General features: G+C 40.8%; 3 protein-coding genes across 5 annotated transcripts; 1 reads left to right on the forward strand and 2 right to left on the reverse strand.

Moving 5' to 3' along the window:
• Window positions 1-1,224: 1,224 nt before the first annotated feature.
• On the reverse strand, window positions 1,225-4,650 carry LOC117843958 (disease resistance protein RGA5). The gene is made up of 2 exons (XM_072292015.1): window positions 2,651-4,650; window positions 1,225-2,181 (listed from the first exon to the last, which is right to left on the reverse strand). The coding sequence occupies exons 1-2, from the start codon at window positions 3,709-3,711 to the stop codon at window positions 1,371-1,373; spliced, it is 1,872 nt and encodes a 623-aa protein (XP_072148116.1). The 5' UTR covers window positions 3,712-4,650; the 3' UTR covers window positions 1,225-1,370.
• On the forward strand, window positions 3,888-7,733 carry LOC117842626 (disease resistance protein RGA4). The gene is made up of 2 exons (XM_034723114.2): window positions 3,888-4,667; window positions 5,282-7,733. Exons 1-2 carry the CDS (start codon window positions 3,988-3,990, stop codon window positions 7,731-7,733), a joined length of 3,132 nt encoding a protein of 1,043 aa, XP_034579005.2. The 5' UTR covers window positions 3,888-3,987.
• A 211-nt stretch (window positions 7,734-7,944) lies between these two features.
• LOC117843957 (protein NUCLEOLAR FACTOR 1) lies at window positions 7,945-18,667 on the reverse strand. Of its 3 annotated transcripts, none has more exons than XM_034724750.2 (24): window positions 18,437-18,667; window positions 18,238-18,327; window positions 17,673-17,865; window positions 17,177-17,318; window positions 16,280-16,385; window positions 15,488-15,588; window positions 15,269-15,391; window positions 13,847-13,927; window positions 13,471-13,610; window positions 12,797-12,869; window positions 11,732-11,791; window positions 11,394-11,432; window positions 11,223-11,311; window positions 11,003-11,067; window positions 10,731-10,777; window positions 10,560-10,619; window positions 10,296-10,367; window positions 9,787-9,816; window positions 9,505-9,599; window positions 9,292-9,397; window positions 9,125-9,187; window positions 8,956-9,027; window positions 8,442-8,542; window positions 7,945-8,242 (listed from the first exon to the last, which is right to left on the reverse strand). In XM_034724750.2, the coding sequence occupies exons 1-23, from the start codon at window positions 18,474-18,476 to the stop codon at window positions 8,468-8,470; spliced, it is 1,962 nt and encodes a 653-aa protein (XP_034580641.1). In that variant the 5' UTR covers window positions 18,477-18,667; the 3' UTR covers window positions 7,945-8,242; window positions 8,442-8,467. The 3 variants fall into 3 exon arrangements, with proteins under 3 accessions (XP_034580641.1, XP_034580642.1, XP_034580643.1); XM_034724751.2 differs by having other exon boundaries at window positions 7,945-8,253; XM_034724752.2 differs by having other exon boundaries at window positions 17,673-17,862; window positions 18,437-18,666.
• Window positions 18,668-19,473: the final 806 nt, after the last annotated feature.

Below are 19,473 nucleotides of genomic sequence, written 5' to 3' on the forward strand. Positions count from 1 at the left end.
TCCCCTGTCTTACGTCCTTGGTTATCTTTCTTCGTCACACTGGACACACTTTTGGGGCCAGCAGCTTGTTTCATGTTCTCAGGATGTGTAGAGATATAAGAAAATTGGTGCTGTTGCTACTTGGCCTGGAGGTAAATCAACGTTTGCATATCAAAATACTGACAGAAAGTGACATTTTGCTTGCATGTTTTTGGTGTGCATTATTTAACCTGATCATTGATATTGTCGTCTTTGATGTTGGTTTGACACAGATGCTTTGTTCCAAACTTTTTCGTTGGAGATAAATGTTTACGTATCTCCTAACAACAATACATTATTTTTTGAGAGTTGGACACTTTTCTTGATAATAAGTGTCATCTTTTAAATACCTTCAGTAGGTTGGGAATAAGTGGGGAGCTGATTGATTTGCTGCATAAGGAGATAGTAAAATGTTTGGGCCATGTGTTGGTCTATTGGGTGTAATCTTGTAGGCATGGAGTCCGGCCAGTTGACAACACAGACATGGGAGCGTGCTTTAAGCACTAAGAAGTTTCCTTTGATGACCTATGTCAATTACAGAAATTTAGTTTATGGGCTACTAGTTGCACAATACCTTAGGGGTTGTGCAATATTTAAAAATTCTTGGTGCTGACTGTTCTTGTTGCACACAACAACCATGTCGTGGCAATTAATTGGCTTTCAGCAGATTAATAGTGATAATTTGTTAGAAAAATCTGTTGGTGTATATATCCTGGTGTTTGTACTTTTCAGCTTACTAATTTTCTTTACTTCATGATGTCATTTGGCAATACCTGACGTTGATAACCGCCTCTTTCTAGGAACCATGTGTGTGCCCATCTGACTGTGTTTGTGATCATTCAACGGACTGGAAGACTGTGGAACTCACTTTGGGCTGCCTCCAAGAAGTAGCCATTGACATGGAAGGGACTGATCATCAAGTTGCTTTTGTGAAACGACTATTCACTTGGGCGGTGGTGCTGAAAAGGCTGGATATAACTTTCAATCCTTCAATCAGTGAATGCAAGGTCAGAGAGTTGCATCAAACTTTATCAAGGTTTTCTGGGCCAGAAACACGAGTGGAGTTTTACATGTATGAAAGTAGTGACAGCATGAAGTTCTACAGGAAACGATACTGGCTTGCACCGTAAGACCGAGGCACCAGGTTGCGCCTCTAGCATTTGGTTTACATTTTGGTTGCAACCGTGCTGCTGTCTGAACGTTGGGATGCTAGGGTTATAATGCCACCATCCCATGGGTGCATGTTGTGGGCGCTATGAATTTACATATGTATGGTGGTCTCTATGTTCTATGTCGTGCTTGCATATGGAGCTTTAGTCGCTCTTGTAGTTTGAAGCCCAAGCTGTGCTGTTTCATGCACTGCCGAAGTGGAGTGACAGTCGACGGACCTTTTCAGTGAGTGCTATTGTCGACTGAGAATAATCAATGATAGTGATGAAATTATCTTCTATGGACTTGCATGTTATAAACTCAAATACCGTAGGGTGCACTACATAGGGCAACCCCTTCTTGTCACAGCTGATCATATCGATGCGTTGGATCAGGCCTAAACTGACGAGCTGATCGAAATATCTGCTGGCAACTTGTGGAATGTCCTTCTGTTCCATTGCACAGACAAAACCTTCAGCTATCCATTGCTTCACCAAATCTTCCTTCAGAATAAGGTAGTTCTCAGGATATACACTAAGATACAGCAGACATGTCTTCAAACAACGAGGAAGACTACTGTAGCAGAGATTCAGTACTTGCTTCAGAATTTCCACAGAAGTTGGTTTTGTTCTCAGATTTTGACGTAGAAATTTCTGTATGCATTCCCAGTGATGTACAGTTTCTTGTTGGCTTGCTACAAGAGCAGCTATGCAGGTAATGGCTAGGGGTAAACCCCCGCATTTTCCTGTGATCTCATCTGAAACATCATGAAATTTTTGTGGACATTCTTTTCCTGAACCAAAAACTGTTCTGGTAAATAACCCTATAGAGTGATCGTGACTGAGCGATTTCATCTTGAAAATATGCTCAGGGTTGTAGCTGCAACATGCCAGGGCTACATCCTTGATTGTTGTTGTTGTTACTATTCTGCTACAACAATTACTCTCTGGAAAAGCACGGCTAACTGTATCCCATACTGATACAGCCCATAAGTCATCAAGTATAATGAAGTACCTGACAAATATCTTCTTACACTTTAACATGTTTATGCAAGATTCATGCTAAACAGAAATAGAATAAAATTCGATACTGACAGACTTTGTAATTTGTATAATAATAAATACAAGGCTTCTATTATTATGGGAAATGTGAAGTGCCATAAAACAAATAAGTGATTAAAAAGAGTATTATGTATTTGGAAGCGGATATAGTATATTATTCTTGAAGAGAATTGTATTGAATTATTTGCAACAAGAACCGGGGTGACTTATTAGAAGAAATCAATGGGGTGTGTGTTTTTATCATCCATAAAAATCTTTTGAAAGCCACACGATATAAGTAAGAAAATGTCTAAAATATTTTCAGCTCATTGATATTATAAACTTGTTTTAATTATATACGAAGGGACTTTTACAAATGGCCAACGTGTGAAACAATAAAGGCTGCATAATAATTAAGGTGATAGGGCCAAGAGGAGTGAAACCTCTTATCTTGGAGATGCTCGGTGATATTGCGGATGAGGTTTGGCACTTGGCAAGCTTCCGGCGGTTGTAGGTTTGGGCGGACTTGTAAGAGTATGCTTCTGAGAATCCTCCTCATGTTAGGCTTTTTCGACGCTTGCACGAAGGCGCGGCATTGAAACTCTTCCCCCAAAATACGCCATAGTTCTTGGGCAAGCGTGCTCTTGCCGACTCCTTCAACACCAAGGATGGATACAACCTTGAGCTGCAGCTCTTCTCCATCACCGCCCTTGGGCTTCAGCCACCTGACAAGCTCAGTTTTCGGACCTTCCATGCCGATAGGGTCGACAGCAGGGGTATTAAGATCCTGAGAGCGAGAGGCCGTTTGAATTTGAAGACGGATGCTTTCTACACTGGTGTTTGGATTTGCAAGTGATTTATCAAGCTTGAACCTGTAGTACCGTTCCATCACCTCCTCCACACGGGTCCTGAATCCTGAGATCTCGTCGGTCCATGCCGCCGTCTTCTTGCTGGCATCTGAATCGGAATGGAAGACGACGACGAACAGGTCGATGCAGTATTCCATGTCGTAGGACAATTCTCGCGCGTCTCTCATCCAGTAATTCACTGTGAGTGGAGGGTCATGTACCTCTGATAGCTCTGCCAGCATGAGGTCTATTCTGGAGACATCGTCCCTGAGCTGTCGGATGGCATGTGTCTCGTCGTCGTCTTCAGTAGTACGCAGGAGCTCGTCGAGCTTGCAGAGGAGGGAGCCCATGGCGCCCGTTGATGCGCTATTCGGAACTTCCATGGTAATTTGTCTCTGTAGTCTGTAGTGGAACAAGAAGAGAGCATGCACGGAGATCAGTAGCCGTACATTTAATTTCCTCTTGGGCATAGATAATGAAGACATACAACCCCGACTCGATGGAGCGCCGGCAGTCAGCAGTACAGGAGGGGACAAAGATGGAGCGCCGGTTTCACCGTCCGCGTTGCAAAGGACCAGCAGGGTCCAGGGCGCTGGCGAAGGTCTCGAGGTGCCGGCCAGGAGCCTAGGAACGGCCGCCGCCATGTCGCATCGCATGTCCGTACCATCCCCAATATCCCATTCGGCCGGCTTTGTAGTTTCCAGGCGATCAAGTGTATGCGTATGCGCCGCCGCCGGTTATGAACCGTGCCGGCCGGTGCCTAGGAGGGACAGATAGAGATGGTGGCTGCCGTCGTGGGCGCTGCGGTGGGCGCGGCGCTGAGTGCCGCGACGGCGAGCGTGGCGGAGCGGGCGATCAAGATCGTGGAGAAGAGATTCGGTCTGTGGAGCGGCTTCCATAGCGACATCGACTCCCTCAAGAGGGACGTGCTCATGATCGCCGGAGCCGAGGAGGATCGTCTGTCGGGGAACGGCGATCAGACTCCGATGAGCGCCGTGAAGCGCATCTCCATGGAGGAGATGCGCGACCTGGTGCGCGACGTCGAGGACTGCCTCGACCGGATCCTGCGCTACTACGCTGAAGCGGCCGAGTGGGGAGGGTCGTCGTCGTGGCTCCTCTATCAGCTCTGGCCGGCCGGTCCGCCGTTTGCGGCCGAGGTCAAGAAGCTCAAGGAGCGTCTGAGGATCGCGCAACTGCGGAGAGCCGACTACAGCGTCGACGCCGCGTCGTCGTCGGCGACGACGTCCCCAGCGGACACGATTATTAGGGCCGTCGTCGGACCAGTGGGCATCGACAGGCCCAAGAGGGAGCTTCTCGAGCTGCTAGGCGGAGATATCGAGGGCGAGCCGCCGGAGAACCTCAAGGTGATCGCCATCGCCGGTTTCGGCGGCTCGGGGAAGTCCACGCTCGCAAAGGCGCTGTACGAGTGCCCCCATGTCGTCTGCCGATTCCCTTGCCGGGCCTGGGTTGTGGCATCTGACCACAGGGGTAACAGCAAGGGGTTGCTCACCGCATTACTGGAGAAGCTTCGTCCAGGAGACCATTATTCATCAAGGGGCCATGTCCATCAGCTCCAGGATGCTATCACAAACTACCTGAATACTACTAAGAGGTGACAATTAGTATTGTATACGATACATAGAAGAGAGGAAGATGAAACAAAGCTGTCTGATGTCCTTGTCTTGCAAAATAATTGGCTGATAACAAACTATTGAAATTATGCGGTATGAGATGACACACCATTCCACCAAACATTACTAAGATGGGTGTGTTTTCTTCATCATCTTTTCTTGATCTCATATTGTTACTATAGTGAAACCGAGATATGCGTGGCTGGGATTGTTTGGCTTGTGTGGACTAGATTAGTATGTATTTGTTCATATAGAGTATTTTCCTTGGAAAAGGTCTTAGCCTGTGAAGAACAGATTTATAAATAGTATAGGGAGTTAACACTTGAATGATCACCACTGGGTCAGTCAGATAAATACACCTTGAAGTTCAGTACGGTTTCTGTAATCAATTGTAAATCGTTAATCATTATTCATGTAAGAGCAATGCGCTTTTAACTATTTCTGTTGAACTGTACTTGATTTATGAAACTCTGAATTTTTTTATAAGACACTGGACTTAACATTTCCTTATTTGTGGGAAATGTACCCAATATAATTCTTCCTTCCAGTGAATGATAATGGTATTAACATTTCATTTTATCAATCCATCTACTAGGTACCTCATTGTATTAGATGACATCGACGAGGAACAGTGGGACAGTATAAACTCAACCCTCCCAGAAAAGACAGGTAGCAGAATAATAGTGACAACAAGAACTCAAGCACTAGCTGCAGTCTGCTGCAACCATGGTAACAATGGCTATGCTTACAATATGAGATCTCTTGATGACAAGCATTCCAAGGAGCTGCTACAATCTGTATTGAAGAGACATTTACCCGGGTTTGAGCAGAGTTCAGCGCTAATCGTGAACAAATGCGATGGCCACCCACTCGCTCTTTTTAGTGTGGCCAATTATTTACTGAGGAAAACGGAGTTCACAGAAACAGACTGCAAAATTTTTTGGAGTGATCTAGGTTCTCACATGGCAAAGGAGTATGCTTTCAGGAAGCTGCAACAAATTCTCCTGAGTAACTACAGAAGCTTGCCTGGCCATCCTGTCGATCTCAAGACCTGCTTACTGTATGTATGTGTGTTCCCAAATGGGCATCCCATCAAGAGGAGCAGCCTGATGAGAAGATGGTTAGCTGAAGGATACGTAAAGGATCCGGACCCATGCAAAGCTCTTCTGGTTGCAGATAAAAGCTTAGAGGAACTGATAGACAGGAACATCATCTGGCAGATCGACCCAAGCAAGAATGCAAAAGCGAAAACGTGCCGTGCTCTTGGCATCATGCACGAGTTCATGCTGCACATGTCCATGTCTGCTAAGTTCATTACATCTCTCCATGATCCACAAAGAAGCAATTACCGTCACCTCTTTTTGGATGGACGCCCTGCAACTTCCAGTGCCAGGGTATCAAATGTGAACCATCGTCACACCAGCCCTGCACATAACGGAGGCAATCCTGGCGATGAGAAATTGCGTGCGCATTCTCTGACGATCTGCGGGAGTGCAGGAGAAGCTGTTGTGGAATTTGCCAATTGTGAGCTGCTTCGAGTTTTGGATCTGGAAGAATGCAAGGATTTGAAGGATCATCATATGGATGGCATACACAAGCTGTGGCATCTGAAGTATCTAAGTCTCGGGGCCACTGTTAGCCGCCTTCCAAGAAAAATTGAGAAATTGCATTGCTTAGAGACACTTGATATGAGGAAGGCCATGGTAGAAATATTGCCTGTTGAAGTGTTAAAGCTGCCCCACCTAGCTCACATGTTAGGAAAGTTCAAACTTGGGAAGAGGGACTGGAAGATGGGTGAATTGTACAAGTTCTTGCCGAGAGAAAGCAACTTGCAGACTCTAGCAGGATTTGTCACAGATAACAACCTTGGTTTTCCCTTGCTATTGGTTCGTATGAAGAAGTTGAGAAAGGTTAAGATATGGTGCAATGAAGATGATTGTGTGGGCTTATTAGATGAACTGTCAACAGGTATCAAGAAGTTTGTTGAGGCTGAATTGGACACAAGCATCGGTGCTCGCTGTCTATCACTACATTTCATGAATTCCTCGGGGAACATCATCCTGGATTCTCTACAGAATTCATTTGGCTATCTCAGCTCCCTGAAACTACATGGGGCACTGAGTGGACTGACCCAGTTTGCTATATCGCTATGTGGTCTCACCGAGTTGTGCCTCTCATCGACTAATAATCTGATGAGCAATGAGATACTAAACCTGTGTAAGTTGATCCATTTGGAGTACCTAAAACTGGTGAAAATCAGCCTTGGAGGCTTTACCATCAGAAGACAGGATTTCCCAAGACTGCTACGCCTATGCCTTGTGCAGAGTCCAACCCTCCCTACAATTGAAGAAGGAGCTTTGCGGAATATCATTTCACTGCAGCTTCTCAGCGAAGATCTAGGTGACGTATCTGGCATCAAAATCAGGAGGCATGAGCACCTCCAGGAAGTTGCTCTTGATTCTGAGATCAACCAGGAAGCTAAAACGGTTTGGGAAGATGCAGCTAAGAAGCACCCAAAGAGGCCAAGGGTTTTGTACCTCAAAAGGGTTGATCCGCAGGGAACAGGTTCCATGGTGAAATATGTTACTGCCAGGGGACCCGCACATGAGACCGACTGCGCCATCACGCGGGAGATGAAGTCTCAAGGCGAGGCCTCTTCAAATTCTGAAAACCCTAATTTTGGTGGTACTAAGCATGAAAAGAGGTCGCAACGTGCTGATGAGCATGGAAAGACAAAAGAATTTAATCATCACACCGGTGATGGGGAAGATAAAAACTGTAAGAGACATAAGAGGTTTCCTCAGAAGGCAGGGATCGTGATTGAGGGAACAGCTCTCTCTAGGAATGCTGCGAGAAACATTGCGATTAGAGCCGACTCTTGTCAGATTGGGAAGCGTAAGGTGGATGCCATAAAAGTGGCAAGAGAATGCCATAAGAGTGGTAAGAGACAGAAAAATGGCTCTGAAGTTAGGCCCCTGACAACTTTCACTACCAAGCTCAGTGCCAGGAGCCCAGGAATGAATAACAGCGGCGGCAGCACGCCATAGAAGGGGTCCCCGTCGATGCCAAAAGTGCCATGGAGATGACCGGGAGGCACGGCAGGACTACCACGTACAAGAATCTATTCACCTAATCCAAAGGATGAGAAGCATTCAGAAGAAGTCATCTTGATCACAAAATTATTGTAGTTGTGTTTGTCTTTTATCATTGGGACCTCAAGGCTGTATAAGCCCAAGCTTGTAGTGTTTGCCTTCCAAGTTGAACAATGAAACTAGGTGTCTTTGCTGATTGTTTTGGAGATAAATTACATTGAGTGGCCAATTTATGGTAGCAATAATGATCATGATTTTAAGGCACGACCGAACCGGCTCGGTTTTGACGATTTTGCACTTAAAAGGGGGCATAATAGAGTACAAGCTGAATGGGTTTCTGAAGAATTGATGCAATCTTTTGATCTGAACCCTGAATTCGATCAAAGGAACTGCACCTGGCAATCTCATGCAGAGCCAACCCATGGCAACCATCTGCTCTTGCCCTTCCTTGAGCGACAGTTCCCCTTGCATCAATATGTACAGAGTACAGACATCAAATCAATAATCAATTCCATGGAATGATGAGTTGGTGCTTATATCTTAAAGAATATTTCTGCAATGTTGAGTTTGCAGCAGATTCACAGATGAATTACCACAGCGGTGAGCTAGGAAAAATTGCCACAGCAGCACTAACAAAACTTGATCACTCAAATGGTCACTCACCTACTAAGGCTACTACCATGGCTGCATCAGCAGAAGACAAACATGCTCTTGTCCGAGGAAATCAACCTTCGTGCAGAAGATGTCCCAACAATCCGCTCTAACTGCAAGTTAGCAACAAGTCAATTCACTCATATTTTAACAGACATGCTGGTGGAGATTGGACTCGTTGGAGTCATAGAATTCATATGAACTTCTAAAGATACAACATAATAAATTGGATATATACAAGAGCTACCAAACGACTAATAACTAAAATTAGGTGAGAAACTTTCAAACATGAGATCAGAACCCAAAGCTTCTGATTTTCCTCATGAATCCAGACTAGCTGCTATTCGATAGTGTGAGTAGAACATCAAAATAAATTTATTCATACTGCTATTCAATAGCTGAACTGCATAATCTCCGATGGATCACAGACTACATGAAATGAATGTCACTGCACGGTATGAAATTAATAGCTGAACAAGATTACAGTTTTCCATGGTGGAACCAAACTATGTGAAAGTGACCTCACCTTAAGAAGGTCTAGACGGGAGAAAAGGACATTGCACTTCGGGTTTTCTGATTCACCTAGCATATTTACAAGCTGAAAGGAAGATACAAACCCGAAGGACATTAAATTTTCAAATCTCTTCACCATAAAACTTGAGACGAAAGACATGCAATGGCAATTTAGTCAATACCTCTGGGTAAAATTCTTTTCTTCCTGGCAATGAATAAATAAGCAAATGCTTTGTTCCCCTGATCTGCACAGTAAAAAATAATGATGAATATCTTAGATAATACACGTAACGCAGAAACAACATGAACCACTCAGTATAACAAGTTATGCTCCAGGTAATTTTTTTACCTTATATCGGTGGTAGAAGTGAGATCGTTCACTATAAAGCAAGATCTTTTTCTTGCCCTCAAAAAACCAGAGTCTTGAACGAGATATGTCTTGTTGTGACGTAGCCCTGATTTTGGAATAGATTGAGACAGTTACCACTTGCCTTAAGACTAAAATCAAATAATTTAAATTGAACCTATAAAATAATCAGTAACAAGAAGGAAGTCTACTCACTCTCCAATCCGACAAAAAGATGCTTCCTTAGATTTTAAGAAATTGCTTATCCGAATATATTCAAAGTACGAACTAACAAATAGCAATAATCCACCCTGCATTGCATTAGACAATTAGGCGAATATTGCAAGAGATAGTCATTATAGGAGCATGAACATTATCAAATTTTGCAGGAGAATGGTGCATGCTGAGCATTAAAAAAAGTAATGCTCCTACAAAATCAAAAGTACCAAACACAACTGAATGCTTTGCACATACAGAAGTAATAGCAGAATACCGTACCTCATCCAAGTCCTGAATCTTTGGATATACCTGTAACACATAAAAATTATATAAAGGACCGACATTAAATAATATATTAAAACACATTCATATGGAATAGACTACAAAAAAGTGGAGAAATTAAAGCACTAATTTTCTACAGTAACCCAGAGACTGTCATGGTGGGCCACACCTAAAGCCAGCACACCAAGAAGCATAACTCAGCTAGCCCAGCTGAGTGACTAGTGAGCTAATCTAGCTGCTTGCTATTTGCTTAGAGATTAAGTTAGTCAAGTTAATAAGATCAGTTACCTGGTTATAAGATAAGTTTGCTGGCTTGATTGTCAAGATACATCGATTTGTTAAGATGTTTTCAGAATTTGAACTAACCTCAGTACACTTTGAAGGATTGGACAAAGTTGTTCAGATTATTCTATAACTAGTAAATCCCTCATTAAAAGAAATGCACTGTCTATCTGAGCTAACTCAGTACAATGGCAGATATCCTATACAAGCACAAAATAACAGACCTTGTTGCAGAAATAATCAAAGCGAGCATCGTCAGCTCCAGCAATAGAAGATGCATCAAACCGTTCATACACCTGTTTATAGATTGCACATTGAAAAACATTAGATTAGTAAACAAGAACTTTAGTCTACTAAAACTCAGGAGGATTCTGAATCCATGGCATTAAAACTTTATTTACATAAAAATTTGTGTGTGTAAAATTTACAGTTTATTCACTATTTATGCAGCATGGCAGAATCAAGACAGATAAGAGCATTCAACTCACCTGCCGCACTTCAAGTTGTATTTTGGGAAGAACACCTGCATACTCGGTCACCATTTTAATCTGGGAAAAATTGTAAAAAATATGAGTTCAATAATATAAAAGTCAACTATACACTCTTAAAGAGGGGAAACAAGGAACAGCTGACTCAGTGATTTGAAGCATAGCATATACCTTTCCTTCATAATTGAAGCATGATCCATTAAATAAAGCATTAATCTCTGCATAACATGGCAAACAATTGAAATTTGAGATGTATATAGGTCTATGAATAAACAAATGGACAGCTATGCAATAGATGTAAAAGGAGAAGTCTGTATAGCACCATTAAATTATGAATCTATTAGCTAATCAAGGCCCTGCAGTTCCCATGCTTATAACTAGTCGCCTTTAGCATCTTCATTCTCTACACTACTGAAAAACAAGAGGGGGAGCTGAAACCATACCTGGTGTAAGATATGAGCTTAACAGTATTGTCTGCCGATAGTACTGTGCATGCTGATCCAAGTACCTTGAACATCAATGTACAAGCTTAATTAGTACGGATATAGTTTGATAATATACGTGGATAATTAATAATAAATTGCTATGACAATCGACTGTCAATAATACAGAGTTGATGTTACCAGAGCATAAACCTAAAAATATTCAAGGAAACAGAACTACCATGGCCTAATTCGCATCACATTGGTTCCATGTTCTTTTGATGGCAAATGATTAAGTTGTTCAAAAACAGCCTCCAGATGTGCCCAATTCTACAAATTCATGCATAAACTGTCACTTGTACCAAAAGTTATCACCAAATAAGTAGAAAAATGTATCAGCATTGACGTTTACCTGCATAGATATCACATCTGCATGATCGACAATCACTATCTGCATATAAACGATTTTAGAAATAAAAAACAAGAAAAGAGAAACACTAGGACAAAATGCACTCTCTTCCATTCCTAAGTACAAGTCTATGTTGAGATACAATTTTTTGCAATAGTGCTTGTTCTAATACATTAGCAACCTGCAATGTACAATATTCTGGAGTACTTTTGATGAAAGATCCTATAATATATTTTTTTTCCATGTGAATCTAGATTGTGGACATAATATTTATGGTTTAAAAAGAGGGCTTGTATCTACTAATGAGTGGTGAATAGATCATAAGGTTCAAAGGAACTAACTTCAATTGATGATAGGAAATCAAAATCCTTCTCCTTGCCATGTTCTCCTCCATCAATTTTCTGATAACAGAAAAGCATAAAGTATAAATAAAACAACTCTATAACTACATATTCCACAACTACAACTTAATGCATTTGATTAGAAAGCAAAGTTATGTGCTGAGACGAAAGAAATTGCCATTTTGACAATAAAAAGAAAGGAAACATAGATCAAATTTTCTGATTGGTAAAAACCTAAATTCTAATGGTGAGGTATACGGAAGATTTTCAGATGGGATAACCGCCCGTAATCATTGGCAGACTTCTTGTCTATTCGGATCCCAAACAAAATTGTTGTGACCTATCAGTTATAGGCCTTTCATTTTTGTTTCGTTTTGTTTTCTAAGACTAGCCTGAGCAATGATGTTGAAATGGCCTCAGTGTTTTACCCCATCACAGTTCAGTATGTCAGACAATTCTCCAATCATGCACGTAATGCCTAAAGCAGTAAAGCTTGATGAGTGATGACGTTGCTTATAGCTTTCAATAATATACTGTTTCCTTCATCCAATCGGACAGGTGACACCAATTGGGTTGATCAATCCAACAACCAATCTCCAGATTTCTCTTAATTACTTCCCAAACCAACATTTTCCACAGGATACCGCCATACATCAGTTGCAACTTCCCAAAGCCATCACCGCTAGAAGTGTAGAGCTAGTTACATTTACTTGTACCATATCCAAATAACTTAAATGGCCTAATCAAGTTCTGCCATTATTATCATGACATGTTCTGCAAACTTCCTCCCTTTCAACTCCCTTTATATTAGTTGGTACCTACCAGCATTGCGAACCATCAGAAAGAACACACCAGCTCCTTGCTGGCCTACTGCCGTGCCCACCCTGATCTCCCCACCAATATTACTGGCTATCCACCACCAGTGTCATATCCTAAGTATTCTAGCAATTTCCTTATACTTTTCAGGAGTACATCAAGTTCTAGAATAAGAGTAATGTAGAGTTGCCGGACATAAGTACAGGTCAAGAAGTCTTATGAAAAACAGTTTTTAAAAAAAATACTTACACGTTTAAGCGCTAAAGGAGATGCAACTATGATATCAGAAGAATAGAAGTTACTGTAAAGCTTGATAGATTTCCTGCAGAAACATTAGTTCAAACATTAACCATCAAGATGTTCTCAGTAATCAATGTGCTAGCAAAAATTATTTTGAGCTTCTATTCTCAGGAACACTAGTTTATCTGTTGCCGAACATTATTTTTGCAATCAAATTATTTTGCAGAAGTGAGTTCCATGAATGAGGACAGTTGAATTTAGATGCCAAGTTCTGAAAATAGAAGATCAATTATCAAAACATTGCAAGAGCTAGAGTAAAGCATGTGGCATATGCTTGTTTTGTAGAAGGTAAGGTTCAGCGAAGTCCAGGCAAATGGATGACTACTGAACATTGTCATGATGAAAATAAGAATATGAGATGAGGGGATTTTCAACAAGGACTTAGATAAAAGCTGCTGATTGAAACTCTAGTGGGAACATAGTGAAGTATAGAGTTATATATCCACAGCTCAATATCCATTAATATCCAAACTTTCACTTCGCAGTCATGTGATAGTAAAAGGACAAAAGACTACTCAACTATATGTTTAAAGTGGTGTGAGACAAACTTAAGTCTGAAACCAAAATTTTATTATAAGCAAAGAAAGTTTAAAAAATATTAATTAATTATATAGCATACTTACTTCGTTAATTTTATGCCAAAAAGAAAGTGATCATCAATATCTCCAGCAAAAAGAAGGTCAAAGTCTGCAGGTTTCGTGCTATGTTCAGGCATTTCATCATCCGATTCACCAAACTCCTTTTTAAATTGTCCCATGGCATTCTACAGAAGAGAGAAAGATATCACTTAGCACCAGAAACAAAAGCATATGAGAGCGGGCTATTAATATGGTTATAGTTATATATAACCATATCAGCTATCATATCAGCAGATAACAACATGCAGGATCAAATGCATGTATAGGGCCGGTTAGAATTCATTTTATAAATTTGCTTCATATCTTGAAGAAATCAGAACCCAAATAATTCCATATAAATACAAGAAAAATGAAATTCTACCTTTTGTTGCAACGGGGAAAGCTGGATCAATCTCTTCACAATGCGCCGTGCAAAACTTTTGAGTGGTAACAAGAAAAGAACCTAAATATGTATTTAGACAAAATAAATTAAGATAAATATGAATGTAACTTAAGACTGGATTTATGGTACAGGAAATGACATGCTATATGACCCCCATCAAAGTGATATAATGCCAGCCAAGTTTACTTATTGACAATTGCATGAGAAAATAGGACTTTGTCCAGTCATAAATAAATGCCATTTTGGACATCGACATGATCCCCAAACACAACTTTGACCCCCATCAAAGCGATAGCATGCCAGCCAAGTTTACTTACATTGACAATTGCATGAGAAAATAGGACTTGGTCCAGTCATAAATAAATGCCATTTTGGACATCGACATGATCCCCAAAACACAACTTTGACTACTAATGTTTGTTGTAATTATATTTATTGTACCAAATGTATGTTGTTATGAAACTTTTGAGAAAAATATACCTGTATCAATTTTAAAATACCCCAAATCAATACAAAAAATGTAATTCGTAATCAAAATCTTCACATCCAAAATGATATTTATTTTATACTGGAGTACGATTACATTCCCGCAATTATCTATGGATAATAAATTTCTATAACATGTAGTGTCCAGTTAGATACTATTTACTTAGATACGCTCAAAGTCAACCAAAGATATTGCTAAGCATGTTGTGGACTACTTTTTGGAGGACATCTAACAGAGGCTTCACCTCGAGACCATGCACTGTGCAGCAGCTGCACACCATGAGACACATGACCTGATAACCTCAAGTCAAGTCAACTGACAACTGATCCAATAAAACATTATCAATTAATAATTTATTTACCACTATTGCTTGGAGTTTAAGACCATATTATTTGTTTAAACCAATTTGTTAAGAAATGCTCTATTAAAAGATGCCCCATCCTGTAGTGCTTCCTTGGTGCGGAAAGATTCTCAAAGGGTATAGTTATTGAGACTGCACTGGGTAACTGTGACGTGCACACTAAAATGGAAAAAGGCACTAAGTTTTTTTTTAGGGCAAAAAGGCACTAAGTTTTTCTGCGAACAAAAGTGCTATTTGAAAATTCAGGGAATGAACAGAAAGGTCAACTGAATCTTAAGAAGTGTGACATGCCATGGTTTATCATTAACACAATAGGAGTCACATACAAAACATAATTCATCATAAATTGTGAGTAAAAGTGTAGAAATCAACTATCAAGACAACTAAAGTTTTGTTATAAACCTATCCACCTTGCATACTGATGACTTTTTCTTCTCGCCAGTACACATCACAAAGAAAATAAATAAATGCAGCATTGCACAAAACAACTAAAAAATCTAGTAATGCAATCTCAGTTAATGCTTAATATTTCAACATTCTTGATGTGATATACCTTTGGGCGTGTAAAACCCTGATCAAGGTATGTGTTATCATCCGAAATATCTCTGTCAGCATCATTTCTAAGCTTTGCGTCATTTCTAATGACAACATCTCGTGTTCTATGAACATGATTCAACTGCAAAAGTAGTACGCTTTGCAGATTAGCCAGGACCATAAGAGGTTCAAGAATAATATTAGAATAACATGACCAGAAAAAGATAGTAAAACTTACAGCATGCATAAGATATGCGTCCATAATACTGGAATCCACACCATTACTTTTCTGATAAAATGGCTTCTTATTACAATGCATTATGTCACGATAACTATTACCTGCAGTAATCCATTAAGAATAAAATTATATCTAACATAAGGATAATAGAAAGTATACCATACATCATACAGGTGAGAAAATTTAACAAGGTACAGCCCTAATTTGGTCCTTTCATTACTGTATCGGAGAAAGTAGGGTTGGGAATTGACTGAAGATGCTAAAACTGTATCAGTAACCCTTCTTTTCCTCGAATATGATTAGACAAAGGATTGAATAGGCATACACCATGAAAAGACTTCACTCTTTAGGATTTAGAATAACTTAGGCAAACATTTTATTATTCTAATATTGCTATGCTCTATCACAAATTCTGATAACTGGAACCTTTATTCGCTCTAGGCCAAGATAACTGTTCCAGTGGTATTAAATAATATATTTGCTTTAGAGCCAACTCAGCAGCCATAATGGCCTGTCCACGAGAACTCCAGCTCCACAAAGTCGTGGAGCTGGAGCTGGGGGTAGACTGAGGGTTCGTGTTTCAGTGAGCTATATTGTTCCCATTTAAGACAAAGAACAGAAGCTAAAAACAATTCATTTTAAGCTACAGCTCTGTATTCTGGGATATTATAGGAGTTGGAGCTCTCCCAAACAGGCCCTATGTATAAAAGACAAGAAAGAACCATGACCTTCGCAGCTGTGATCAAGGCAGAGAAGGAAGAGATGATGTTTATTGCAAAAAAGAAAACTTACAGAGAGAGAAGAAGCCCATTCGAGAATTTAAATGATCTGCAAGCGTATGTTTCCAATGGTTACTCAACTTTCCTTTGACATCATGAAGATGATCATCACAAGCTTCCTAAAAGAACAAAGCATCGAGGTTCTCCTTAAAATTAATCATCCCAGAACTTGTCATGCATAATCAGTAAGATAACTGATCACAAAGATATTTGATTATTTGGACATTTAGGTAAGTGAGTCAAAGAAGCATACACAAACAAAAAAGTACATGAGCAATAATTTAGTGGGTCTTGTGCTTAACAAAATTTGCGTAACTTCACAATATATGTACCATAAAAATATTAAAAAGTCACAGAAACAAGCGTTGCTCCCCAAAACAACTATCAATGTTTCCTCCCCCAAACATTGATTCCCAGTTCCCCAACTCCAAATTGTGAGATGAGTGATGGACAGTTGAGAAAGTCTATAAAGAACACAAAATATAAATATATTATCTTAGTAACTCACTCACTTCTGAATAAAAAACATTAGCAGGTACCAAAAACACACTTGAAAGTTCAGCTACAAATTCAGATAAGTTCAGTAAGCAGATTTCAGGGCTGAAAAGATCATGTTCGCCTGTAATTTTGTATGATGTGTGATTCAATTTAGCCTTCAAACATGAAAACCTGATGGAAGTGGTATAATATTTAACGACCCTATAGCCACTATAATGGGCACTGCAATTAGGCATTGTTATTTTTCTCGAACAGCATTAGGCATAGTTATTACTCAAGGGCAATATAGCATTGATACTTGAAACATACTAAAGCATATCTCCAGACTGAAAGACTTAACCATACCATCCAAATTCAGATGACTGACATGTCAAATTCAAAATACATGACACAAGGATAACCGAAACTGTACCTGCATTTTTTCACCTGTTCCAACCCATTTGGACCTTGGAATGTCCACAGCAGGCATTTCCCATTTAAATTTAGAGTTATGCTTTATCAATTCCTTGACTTCTTCATTTGTTATGATGCGGCTTACATGACGATCAAATGAACTGCAAAATAGATAAAGGGAGACAGCTTTGAAAAACGAGAGCATGCAAGAACAGGAAATGGACAACAAATAGAAAGGATACGAATTTGTCACTTCTGCTTACTTATAATCATAGATGGAATTTCAAAGGAAAATTGCCAGTTCAATTCTAACTCGATGAAAAAAATCACGAGGACTAACCTCCTCAGATTGGTCTAAAAAGATAACTCTTCAGATCAAAATGGCTAAAGAAATAAAGTAAACAGATGACATTAAGTTAACATTCTGAATGCAAACATGGAAGCATAATACTCCACAAAGGTGATAGGTAGCTAACAAATTATATGAAAAAAAGCCTCATATCTGCAGCACTAACCATGAAGTCTCTGTTTCTTCAGAACAATCATTTCCCTTGTTTATCATATCCCCCGGTGCATCACCACTAGAAGAGTCGTGCTCATCTTCTGTGTCATCTTCATCACTCTGCGCTATGCTTTGAACGCTCCTATTGGATTTTTTCTCATGTTGAATAGCCTCCGCTGCTATAGATTCAGTATCTATGGTTTCTGCTGCACAAGCTCAAGTTCAGTAGGAAGGACAAAAACAAGCACTATTCTGCTGCAAGAAAATGTGGGAGAAATTGGGGGGGGAAAGCCCAAAGGTGCAATTGCACAACATTATGCAAATAAATTTGAGTTTAACTCTCTCATCAGTTGGATTACCCCATGGTAAAATTCTCAGTGAAGCAAACTAGCAACTTATGCTCTTGCTACTAGATGTAAGCTACTGGACTAATGACAGCCATAGAAAGAGGAGTTGAATGTGAAGTAACGAGACAATTAAGATACAATTTGCCAGCATTAATAGGAGAAACAATTTGCCGGCATTAATAGGAGACACCGTAAATAAAGAATCCAAAATCGAGTAGAAGAGAACCAGACCATCGTCGTGATCTGACAGTTGGGGATTCTCCTCCCGCAACTCAGCTCCCTGCTTCCCGGACCTTGGCCTCTTTGGCCGGCTCTTGGCTCCTGCGAATACAGCAAGTCAGCAACAGCAACACGAGGGGAAGCACGTCAAGACAACTCGAATGGAGTGAAGGAAGGTGGCGCCGCATTGTTTGGGGGCAGTGCTTCGTACCTCGAGAGGCGGCGGAAGGCATGGGCTTGCGCTTCCCCATCCTGCGGTGAGTATGGCGGCGGCGGCGGCGAAGGTTGGCGCAGAGGGTTGCTGCCGCCCTGGCCCCTCCAAGGTTCGAGCTTCGAGGCCGGGCGAGCGGCACACGGCGGAGAGGGTTCGCGTTCGGGGCCTTGGATTGGAGCAGGCGCGGCGAGCAGCGGAGGTGCGGCGGCGGCGAGGGGCTGAGGCGCTGATGGAGGGGAGGGAGAGGGGAGAAGAGGGGGGCGCGACGTGGGCCGTGGGCTGTTGGCTTCAAGGTATGGGCCCAATGTAAGCTCTTTAAGCCGGTAGGGGATTGGGGCCTTTTGGGCATCGGTGGTAGTTTGCGAGCTTTATGCTTTTGGGCCGAAAGAACAAACACGGCCCCCCGCTGTGCTTCTAACTTTTGTGTTTCAGAATTTGCAACTCGTAAATTTGGATACTACAATTAAATTTGTAAATTCTAGGATTTTACACTTTTCAACTGAATTTAGTTTTTATGATAACATTTTTTTTAGAAAAGAGGCATTCTCTGCTTTTATTGATCCCACACCGAATTGGAAACACGGCTACATTTTGCATACATCACAGCTACTTAAGTTGTTCCAGCTTGAAAATGAATCAAGGACTGATCCTAAATTGTCAGTGAATCAGTGTCATAAGGTAACAAGGTTTCATTAAGTGAGTTTTGTGCCTGCAGACTTTTCTGAAAGATGAGATTTCTTTTTTCGCTTGCCGAATTGAATCCCGGTTTATTTTCCGAACAAATGTGAAAAGCTTCCAAACAAGTTCACAACACAAAACTGCAGTTCAGAAAAGGTCGGCGAATAGGCAGTTTCAAAGGAAAAGCCATGACTGCAATCTTGCATAACTCTGTGCACAATATTTGTTACAGCAGCAGATTAAAACATTTGCACCTCCAATCCGTTGGCACACGCCTACAACCTGCACAATTGCTGTCATAGTTAACACTGCAAGACAATCCACTGGAAATTACTTTCTTTTAGAATACGCAAGAG

Source organism: Setaria viridis, chromosome 2 (assembly GCF_005286985.2).
Source record: "Setaria viridis chromosome 2, Setaria_viridis_v4.0, whole genome shotgun sequence".
Taxonomy (NCBI): domain Eukaryota; kingdom Viridiplantae; phylum Streptophyta; class Magnoliopsida; order Poales; family Poaceae; genus Setaria; species Setaria viridis.

What these genes read in the sequence shown, in the direction of transcription:
- LOC117843958 (XM_072292015.1), bottom strand. Translation starts at nt 3,711, where the DNA reads ATGCGATGCGACATGGCGGCGGCCGTTCCTAGGCTCCTGGCCGGCACC. An exon ending in GAGCATCTCCAAGATAAGAG is followed by an intron (nt 2,182 to 2,650) that starts GTTTCACTCCTC and finishes GATATTTGTCAG; the next exon opens with GTACTTCATTATACTTGATG.
- LOC117842626 (XM_034723114.2), top strand. Translation starts at nt 3,988, where the DNA reads ATGATCGCCGGAGCCGAGGAGGATCGTCTGTCGGGGAACGGCGATCAG. An exon ending in TACCTGAATACTACTAAGAG is followed by an intron (nt 4,668 to 5,281) that starts GTGACAATTAGT and finishes TCCATCTACTAG; the next exon opens with GTACCTCATTGTATTAGATG.
- LOC117843957 (XM_034724750.2), bottom strand. Translation starts at nt 18,476, where the DNA reads ATGGGGAAGCGCAAGCCCATGCCTTCCGCCGCCTCTCGAG. An exon ending in AATGGGCTTCTTCTCTCTCT is followed by an intron (nt 15,589 to 16,279) that starts GTAAGTTTTCTT and finishes GGATTACTGCAG; the next exon opens with GTAATAGTTATCGTGACATA. An exon ending in TACAACTTGAAGTGCGGCAG is followed by an intron (nt 10,368 to 10,559) that starts GTGAGTTGAATG and finishes ATCTATAAACAG; the next exon opens with GTGTATGAACGGTTTGATGC.